The sequence below is a fragment of the Berghia stephanieae genome, chromosome 6, assembly GCF_034508935.2.
Source record: "Berghia stephanieae isolate SIO BIC M18660-M18661 chromosome 6, UCSD_Bste_1.3, whole genome shotgun sequence".
NCBI classification, from domain to species: domain Eukaryota; kingdom Metazoa; phylum Mollusca; class Gastropoda; order Nudibranchia; family Aeolidiidae; genus Berghia; species Berghia stephanieae.
In genome coordinates, this window is record NC_088365.1 from 2,952,920 (window position 1) to 2,962,919 (window position 10,000).

The following is a 10,000-nucleotide window of genomic DNA, read 5'->3' on the forward strand; positions in this document are numbered from 1 at the left end:
TAAATAAATAAATAAATACAACTCTCCCTCTTTATCTCTTCCCCCCCCCCCCTCCCAAATAAAGAACCCGAACAAAACGAACAAAAAAAAAAAAAAAAAAAAAAGGCTAGCACTATTCAGTATCTGATACTGAATAGTGGTTTTGCACTATTCAGTATCTGATACTGAATAGTGGTTTTGCACTATTCAGTATCTGATACTGAATAGTGGTTTTGTACTATTCAGTATCTGATACTGAATAGTGGTTTTGTACTATTCAGTATCTGATACTGAATAGTGGTTTTGCACTATTCAGTATCTGACACTGAATAGTGGTTTTGCACTATAATACGGTGTTTTTTTTCTCCGAAACCCGACGAAGTTATGGGAAGAGGGCAGCTGTGGGAGTGAATCTCGGACTCAGAGAAGTGTACAACAGTGGGGAGTGAACCTGGGACTGGGTTTCAGCGGGTTTCGTAATAAAAAGCCGGACGACACCTGGCAATATCCGACAAAGTTCTGGGACGTAGGCAGCAGCGTGTGTGTGTGTGTGTGTGTAGAGGCTGAGGGGGGGGGGGGGGAGGGGGGTGAACCTGACATTCAGGGAAGTGTACACCAGTGGGGAGTGAACCTGGGACTCTGGGGTTTATAAAAAAGCAATAACAATGGGGGGGGGGGGATTACTTTTGTACGAAACCCGACAATATGCGGCAAAGAAGTGGAAAGTAGGCAACGCGTGGGGAGTGAACCTGGGACTCAGTGAAGTGTACACCAGTGGGGAGTGAACCTGAGACTATGGTTTTCGGCGAGCTTCAGCTAGTTTCATATAAAATCAATTACTTTTTTACAAAACCCGACGAAACCTTGCAATATCCAAGAAAGTTATGGGTAGTAGGCAACAGTGGGGAGTGAACCTGAGATTCGGGGAAGTGTACACCAGTGGGGAGTGAACCTGGGACTGGGTTTCGGCGGATTTTGTTATTTTAAAAAAGCAATTACTTTTTGTTTACGAAATGCGCCAAATGCCAACAAATTGAGGCAAAGTTATGGAAAGTAAGCAAATAATGGGGACTGAACCTGAGACACAGGGAAGTGTACACTAGTAGGGAGTGAACCTGAGACTCTGGGTTTAGGCGAATTTCAGCGAGTTTCATATATAAGCAATTACTTTTTTCTGAAACCCGACGAAACCTGGCAATATCCGACAAAGTTAATGAAGTAGGCAATAGTGGGGGGTGAACCTGAGATTCATGGAAGTATACACATGTGGGGAGTGAACCTGAGACTCTGGTTTTCGGCGGGTTTCAGCGAGTTTCATATAAATGCAATTACTTTTATACGAAACCCGGCAATATCCGACAAAGTTATGGAAGATTCAGGGAAGTGTACGCCAGTGGGGAGTGAACCTGAGACTCTGGTTTTCAGCGTGCTTCAGCGAGTTTCATATAAAAGCAATTACTTTTTTACGAAACCCGACGAAACCTGGCAATATCCGACAAAGTTATTGAAGTAGGCAACAGTGGGGGGTGAACCTGAGATTCAGGGAAGTGTACACTTGTGGGGAGTGAACCTAGGACTCTGGATATTGTAAAAAGACAATACCAAGGGGGAGGGGGAATTACTGTTTTACGAAACCCGCCAAAACCCGACAACGTTATGGGAAGCAGGCAGCAGTGGGGAGTGAATCTGGGATTTGGACACAGAGAGGATTGAACCTGGGACTGCGAGAGGCTGATACCAGTGGACAGTGAGCTCAGAATGTACTTTTATTTCGAAACCTACCGAAATTATCAAAAGTTATGGGAAGTGGGCACCATTGGGCAATGAACCGGGACTTAGGGAAGTGCACACTGGTTGAGAGTGAACCTGGGACTGTGAGAAGAGGATATAAGTGGAAATGAACCTGGGACTATGGGAGTTGGGTACCAGACGAGAATGAAGCAATTACTTTTTTACGAAACCCGCCAAAACCAACCGAAAAACCATAGACTTAGGTTTATTCCCCAATAGTGTACACTTCCCTGAGTCTCAGGTTCACTCCCCCACTGTTGCCTACTTTCTTTCCATAACTTTGTTGGATATTGTTGGGTTTCGTAAAAAAGTAATTGCTTTTTTGTTACGAAACTCAGTCCCAGGTTCACTCCCCAATGGTGTACACTTCCCTGAGTCCCAGGTTCACTCCCCACTGCTGCCTGCTTCCCCTAACTTTGTCAGGTTTCGGCGTGTTTCGGCAGGTTTCAGGTTTCGTAAAAAAAGAAACACCCTAAAAATACCACGTGTATTCAGTAAATAGATGTCAATTGTAGTCTAATATTCAGTATCTGTTTAAATTATTTTTTATTATTATTATTATTATATTATTATTTATTATTATTATTTATTAGTTATTATTATTATTATTAGACCTTATTATTATTATTATTATTATTATTATTATTATTATTATTATTATTATTATTATTATTATTATTATTATTATTATTATTATTATTATTATTATATTATTATTATTATTATTATTATTATTATTATTATTATTATTATTATTATTATTATTATTATTATCATTATTATTATTATCACGTAAATTGTCTTAGATGACAAAACAAACAAACAAAAACAACAACAAGAACAACAACAACAACAAATGTGACAAACAGAAAAAAGCAAGATTTTAAAAAGTAATGAACAATAGAAGAGCTCATCAATGAAAAACAACAACGAGATTATAACACATAAAAGATATTCGTAATAAATCGATAACTGATTAAATAACTCCTACTACTTGATTTAAAAATCATAATCATAATAATGATGATGATGACGATTACAACAACAACAATAATAATAATAGTAAGTAGAAATAATAATAATAATAATAATAATAATAATTAATAATAATAATAATAATAATAATAATAATAATAATAGTATAATATAAACATTAAAATATATTACAAGCAAATAAAATGATTAAAACAAAAATATTGGGGAGAAATAAAAGTTAACCCGGCCGGGATTTGAACTCTCGAACCTTAAGTTCAGAGTCAAACAGCTTATCCACCAAGCCATGGTGTTACTGAACTTTTAGTGACATTTAATCATGTCTATTTAGACATTAAAAAATGTATTTGAATGCCACTCTTCTTTTGATATTTTGAACTATGTTAATTGCACAATAGCAGAAATTTAAAAATAACGATTAAAATATTTCTACAACTTTGAATCGGGCTGTCAGTAACTGCACGAGTTCAATCTGGTAGTAGGTCAGCAGTTTATTTACATTCAACTGAGATTGTCGCACTTTTCACTCTCTCTATAATAAAAGAGTTCCTTATGGATACTGAATAGTGGCAAAGCACTATTCAGTATCTGATACTGAATAACCACTTCCAAAAAAAAAACGAAACAAAGCAAAAGGAAAAGAAAAAAAAAAGGAGGAATGATCGGGAAAAAAACCCAATAAAAAACAAAACAAAAGAATTAAAAAACAAACAAAACAAAACAAACGAACAAAAAAACAAAACAAAAAACAAACACAAACAACAACAACAACAACAACAACAACAACAACAACAACAAATAAATGCAAGTGATCTTAGGGATTTTATAATGACTGTCTTTTTGGTTTAACCGCAATAATAAACTGAAACCATTCCAGAAAATCAGGGGATGTTACTCATGTGTAAACCGTGAAAGGCCTCTTGTATTAATGAGTTGTCTCTCTTAAGATAATATGATTGTAAGGTGACTCGGGCGCATTATTACCACATCATTGACATTAAATTCTGCGATAACTTTTTCATGAACCCAGGTGTTTCAAAAAGAGAACAGAACTTAAGATAGTACGGTTTGTTTGGGAGGTCTTCCGAAAGCTCCTCGGTCTAGCAATTAGTATTTTCACCGTGGATCTTTTGTCAAGCGTTTATCTATTCAATTTGTCTTTATATAGTAGTATTCTAAACACTCCAGAACAAACCTTGATAGATTAGTGAACGTTTAAAACTTCTTAATTTGACCATTGTTTTGGTTATCCGCCGCCATTTTGATTTTTGAAATATTGAAAGGTAGAGCGAAGCATTCCTTGTTTTGTTTTTATTTTCATTTTCGAGATCAGATGATTTTTTGTTTTCTATTTGGGTTAGTTATAAGCGCTTATATGTCTTAATATTGTTTTTCCTATTGGGGTTAGTTAAAGGGACTAAGTTTCATTTTTTTCTTAGGTCTAGTTAAGGGATTATTTTGGTTGTTTCCCTTAGCACGAGGAGTTTTCGGAAGGCCTCCCCTTTGTTCCAAACCCAAAACGAACGGCATTCGACTCACTGCCTTGAGCAAGTTACCTTAGCTCTCTTCGTGGCCTGCACTTCGACTAAAGCCTCAGTTATTCCAGTGTTCCCTTGAAATAGCGTGAAAAAGAAAATAGCAACTTTTTGCCATCCTTGGGATATGACGCTAGTCTATCACAAACTACTTTCTGCCAGACCAAGCAGTCCCAGCTGCCCAATCACTGGTCGGCGGGCCAGCGGGGGGGGGGGGGGGGGGGGTCGAAAAAAAATATTGACTTCACCCGGGATTTCATCTCGGTCCCTTTGCGAGTGCTCAATCAACTGAGCTATTGAGCTATTGGGTTTGAAACGAATATTTTGTGTTCGTGGATAGCTCACACGGTAGAGCCATGCTCTCACCTGCCAGGCGGAGTTGTCGTACCAATAAGGTCGCAGGTTCAAACCCCACCACTGCCGCGAAAAATTTTTTTTATTCTCTATTGTCTTCTGGCACTTTTCTACTCACTTCATATCTTGTTGTTACCAACATAAGTGCCTGCTCCACTCACTTTTCTGAATTAAAAATTCACCCCATACACCGGAGCATACTCAATGTCTCAATCGTTTCTATGTTATATGTTTGTGATGAGAATATTGGCTATTAAGCTTAACTGCTGGTCAAAATTACTTCGCGATGGTGGTGAACGAATCGGCGATCTCAAGAAGTGGGTGAGAGAGGGATCTAGAAATGACTTTGGGTTTGAAACGAATATTTTGTGTTCGTGGATAGCTCACACGGTAGAGCCACGCTCTCACCTGCCAGGCGGAGTTGTCGTACCAATAAGGTCGCAGGTTCAAACCCCACCACTGCCGCGAAAAAAATTTTTTATTCTCTATTGTCTTCTGGCACTTTTCTACTCACTTCATATCTTGTTGTTACCAACATAAGTGCCTGCTCCACTCACTTTTCTGAATTAAAAATTCACCCATACACCGGAGCATACTCAATGTCTCAATCGTTTCTATGTTATATGTTTGTGATGAGAATATTGGCTATTAAGCTTAACTGCTGGTCAAAATTACTTCGCGATGGTGGTGAACGAATCGGCGATCTCAAGAAGTGGGTGAGAGAGGGATCTAGAAATGACTTTGGGTTTGAAACGAATATTTTGTGTTCGTGGATAGCTCACACGGTAGAGCCACGCTCTCACCTGCCAGGCGGAGTTGTCGTACCAATAAGGTCGCAGGTTCAAACCCCACCACTGCCGCGAAAAAAATTTTTTATTCTCTATTGTCTTCTGGCACTTTTCTACTCACTTCATATCTTGTTGAGGATAAATAAATGGAACTTTATTATTATTATTATTATTATTATTATTATTATTATCATCATCATCATCATCATCATCTTTATTATTTACTATTATTATCATTATTATTATTATTATTATTATTATTATTATTATTATTATTATTATTATTATTATTATTATTATTATTATTATTATTATTATTATTATTATTATTATCATTATTATTACTCAAAGAAAAACAGTGCAACGTTCTCAATAGAGGGCAACCTCTTTACATATTTGAAAATGACTTTATCTTTGTATTCATATGGTATACTAATTCTCAAATGAATAAGATAAAGAAAAAAAGCAAGTAGAGTCATTAGTTCTGTATTTTTATTCTTTATATTTTCATAGTCATGATTGCTTTATTGTTTGTACAAGTGTTTTGTGTGTAATATAATAATTTAAAGTAATTGTCTTGCCAAAATAAATACATGGATATATGAAGAGATAAAAACATAACAAATAGATAGATAAATTAATAAATACATAAATTTATAAATAAATAAATAAATAAATAAATAAATAAATAAATAATAAATAAGTAAATAAATAAAAATAATTAGATAAATAGTTAGATAAATAAATTATTTATTAATGAACAAATGAATAAATAAATAAATGAATAAATAAATAAATTAATAAATAAATAAATAAATAGATAACTAAAAATGAGAAAATGAATAAAACAGCAGCTGATACGATGGCCAAATGATTTTAAACCAAAAGTTTATCTCCGCAAAGAAACGCCAAAGAAAGAGTAAGATAGAGGGGTCCCTCATAAATATAAAGCTGGTTGTTCATCCCTAGGCGAAAGATTCCAGTCAAGGATTAGGCAAAAGCGTAAGGTTTTGTTTCACGACAAGGACATACTGCCAGTTGAATTGAAACACCAGTTATACAATTATAAATGAATTAACAGAAAAAAGGGGGAGGGGGGAGGTAGGATAGGAAGAGAAGAGTGAGTAAGACGACCTCCCTGTCCCTGATCCATAACAGCAGCTCAAGGATCTCAATCATCATCATCATCATCATCATCATCATCATCATCATCATCATCATCATCATCATCATCAGCAGCAGCAGCAGCAGCAGCAGCAGCACTATCATCATCATTATCGTCGTCGTCTTCTTAGTCGTGATCGTAATTGTCGTCGTCGTCGTCGTCATCATCGTCATCATCATCATCATTATCAGCATCACCACGATCATCAAATCACGTGACAAAAATTATGTGATTAAAAAAATAAAACAGAAGGAGGTAGAGCAAACAATCTGATTTATGAAAACTTTACTTTCATAGCACAATGTTCCGAATAACATTCTCTATGAACTATGCACACCAGAAAATATCAGCGGAAATCTGTAACATCATCTACTTTCTGCCAAAGATGTCATCCCATCTGCTTCTGATGGAATCCACAAGGTCATCAACGACTCCAGAGATGGTCTCGCTGGCCTCGGATGTGATGGTCTGGAAGGCATCAACACCACACTCCCTGGCTAAGTCAGCAATCTCCCTCCACACTCTACCAAATGGTTAAGAAGGAGAAAAAAAGTCCATTTAGTAGTTTATCTCGGTTTCAGTAATGTTAAACAGACAATGGTAATTGCTTCCTACCTACCTTTTGGGTCGGATACGAGTCCATAAGAAAGTACTTTCCGTCATACCTAACAAAACCCAGCTACTTAATCAGTGCTGGATTGACAGGAGAGGAGGGTCTCCAAAACAATCTCGACTGTACCGTGATCGATACCGTCTCTCTCTATCTCTCTCTGTCTCTGTCTCTCTCTATCTCTCTCTGTCTCTCTCTATCTCTCTCTATCTCTCTCTCTCTCTCTCTCTGTCTCTCTCTCTCTCTCTCTCTCTCTCTCTCTGTGTGTGTGTGTGTGTGTCTCTCTCTCTGTCTCTCTGTCTGTCTCTCTCTCTCTCTCTGTGTGTGTGGTTGTCCTCTCTCTCTCTCTCTCTCTCTCTCTCTCTGTCTCTCTGTTCTCTCTCTCTGTGTGTCTCTCTCTGTGTCTCTCTCTCTCTGTCTCTCTCTCTCTCTCTCTTCTTCTTCTGTCTCTCTCTGTCTTCTCTCTGTGTCTCTCTCTTGTCTCTCTCTTCTGTCTCCTCTCTCTGTCTCTCTCTCTCTCGTCTGTCTCTCTCTCTCTGTCTCTCTCTTCTCTCTCTCTCTCTGGTCCTTCTCTCTCTCTCTCTCTGTCCTCTCTCTCTCTCTGTCTCTCTCCTCTCTCTCTCTCTCTGTGTTCTCCTCTCTCTCTGTCTCTCTCTCTCTCTCTGTCTTCGTCTCTCTTCGTCCTCTCCTCTCTCTTTCTTCGTCTCTTTCTCTCTCTCTCTCTGTTGCTCTCTGTCCTCTTCTCTCTCCTGTCTCTCTCTCTTGTCTCCTCTCTCTCTCTCTCTCTGTCTCTCTCTCTGTCTCTTCTCTCTTCTGTCTCTCTCTCCTCTCTGTCTCTCTCTCTCTCTGTTCTTCTCTGTCTCTCTCTCTGTGTCCTCTTCTCCTCTTTTTGTCTCTCTCTGTCTCTCTCTCTCTTGCTCTCCTGTCTCTCCCCTCTCTTCTCTCGTCTCTCTCTGTGCTCTCTCTCTTCCTCTCGTCTCTCTCTTCTTCTTCTGTTCCTCTCTCTGTCTCTCTCTCTCTCTCTGTCTCTCTCTCTCTGTCTCTCTCTCTTCTCTGTCTTCCTCTCTCCTCTCTCTGTCTCTCTCTCCTCTGTCTCTCTCCTCTTCGTCTCTCTCTCTCTGTCTCTCTCTCTGTCTCTCCTCTCTCTCTGTCTCTTCTCTCGTCTCTCTCTCTGTCTCTCTCTCTGTCTCTCGTCTCTCTTCTTCCTCTCTCTCTCTCTTCTCTTCTCTCTCTCTCTCTCTGTCTCTCTCTCTGTTCTCTCTCTCGTCTGTTCTCTCTCTCTCTTCTCTCTCTGTCTCTCTCTCTTCTGTTCTCTCTCTGTCTTCTCTCTCTCTCTGTCTCTCTCCCCTCTCTCTCTGTCTCTCTTCTCTGTCTCTCTCTCTCTGTCTCCTCTCTCTCTCTTCTTCTTGTCTTCTCTCTGTGTCTCTCTCTGTCTCTCTTCTCTCTGCTCTCTCTCTGTCTTCTCTCTGTCGTCTCTCTCTCTGTCTCTCTTCTTCTCTTCTGTTCTCTCTCTCTCTGTGTTCTCTCTCTCTTCTGTCTCTCTCTCTTGTTCTCTCTCTCGTGTCCTCTCTCTGTCTCTCTCTCTGTCTCTCTCTTTTCTCCTGTCTCTTCTCTCTTCTGTCTCTCTCTCTGTCTCCTCTGTCTCTCTCTGTCTGCTCTCTCTCTCTGTCTCTTCTCTCTCTTGTCTTCTCTCGTCTCTCGTCTCTGCTCTCTGCTCTGCTCTGTCTCTCCTCTCTCCTGTGTCTCTCTCTCTCTTGTCTGTCTCTCTCTCTGTCTTCTCTCTCCCTCTGTCTCTCTCCTGTCTCTCTTCTCTCTCTGTCTCCTCTCTTCTCTTCTCTCTCTCTCTGTCTCCGTCTCTCTCTCTGTCTCTCTCTCTGTGTCTCTCTCTTCTGTCTCTCTCTGTTCTCTCTCTGTGTCTCTCTCTGTCTCTCTCTCTGTCTCTCTCTCTGTCTGTCTCTCTCTCTGTCTCTCTCTCTGTCTCTCTCTCTCTCTGTCTCTCTCTGCTCTCTGTCTCTCTCTGTCCTTCTCTCTCTGTCTCTCTCTCTGTCTTCTCTCTGCTCTCTCGTGTCTCTCTCTGTCTCTCTCTTCTCTCTGTCTCTCTCTCTTCTCTTTGTCTGTCTTCTCTCTTGTCTTCTCTCTCTCTGTTCTCTCTCTGTGTCTCTCTGTCTCTCTCTCTTCTCCTCTCTTGTCGTCTCTCTCTCTGTGTCTCTCTCTCTGTGTCTCTCTCTCTGTCTCTCTCTCTTCTCTTCTCTGTCTGTCTCTCTCTCTGTCTCTCTCTCTGTCTGTCTCTCTCTCTGTGTCTCTCTCTGTGTCTCTCTCTGTCTCTCTCTCTCTCTCTCTCTCTCTCTCTCTTGTCAGGCGAATGATCTACCCATTGAGATAATATCAGGACAAACAACTCTCAATGTTAAGTGACGTATATCAGGAGAGGAGGGGGGGGGGGGGGGGGAAATTCAATCTTAACATCCACGTTTGAAAATTTTAGCATGAATGTTTTTTTAAAAACATATTTTAAATGAGGCATAAATAATATTCGTACTTGTTCTTTGAAAGGATATTCAAATTAACAACGCATCGTCTGCTTATTTCAGTAAAAACAAACAAACAAAACAAAACGGACAAAATCGAACAAAAAAACCCAAAAAACAAAAACAAAACAAAAATATTAAAAAAAAACCCAAAAAACAATAACACCCCCCAAAAAAATAAAATAATTTAGATAAATGCTGCGGCAAAGTTATTTCTTTAACGTTTCATACACACTTTATCATATATATTTAAAATG

At 39.0% G+C, this 10,000-nt stretch overlaps 1 protein-coding gene across 1 annotated transcript in view; it reads right to left on the reverse strand.

Annotated features, from left to right (window-relative positions):
• Window positions 1-6,873: 6,873 nt before the first annotated feature.
• LOC144975974 (uncharacterized) overlaps window positions 6,874-10,000 on the reverse strand; it is a 23,549-nt gene continuing 20,422 nt past the window's right edge. Inside the window, exon 5 of the mRNA XM_078920217.1 lies at window positions 6,874-7,128. Within this exon, the coding sequence (XP_078776343.1) occupies window positions 6,975-7,128 (154 nt within the window). The 3' untranslated portion in view covers window positions 6,874-6,974. The remainder of the gene's footprint in view (window positions 7,129-10,000) is intronic.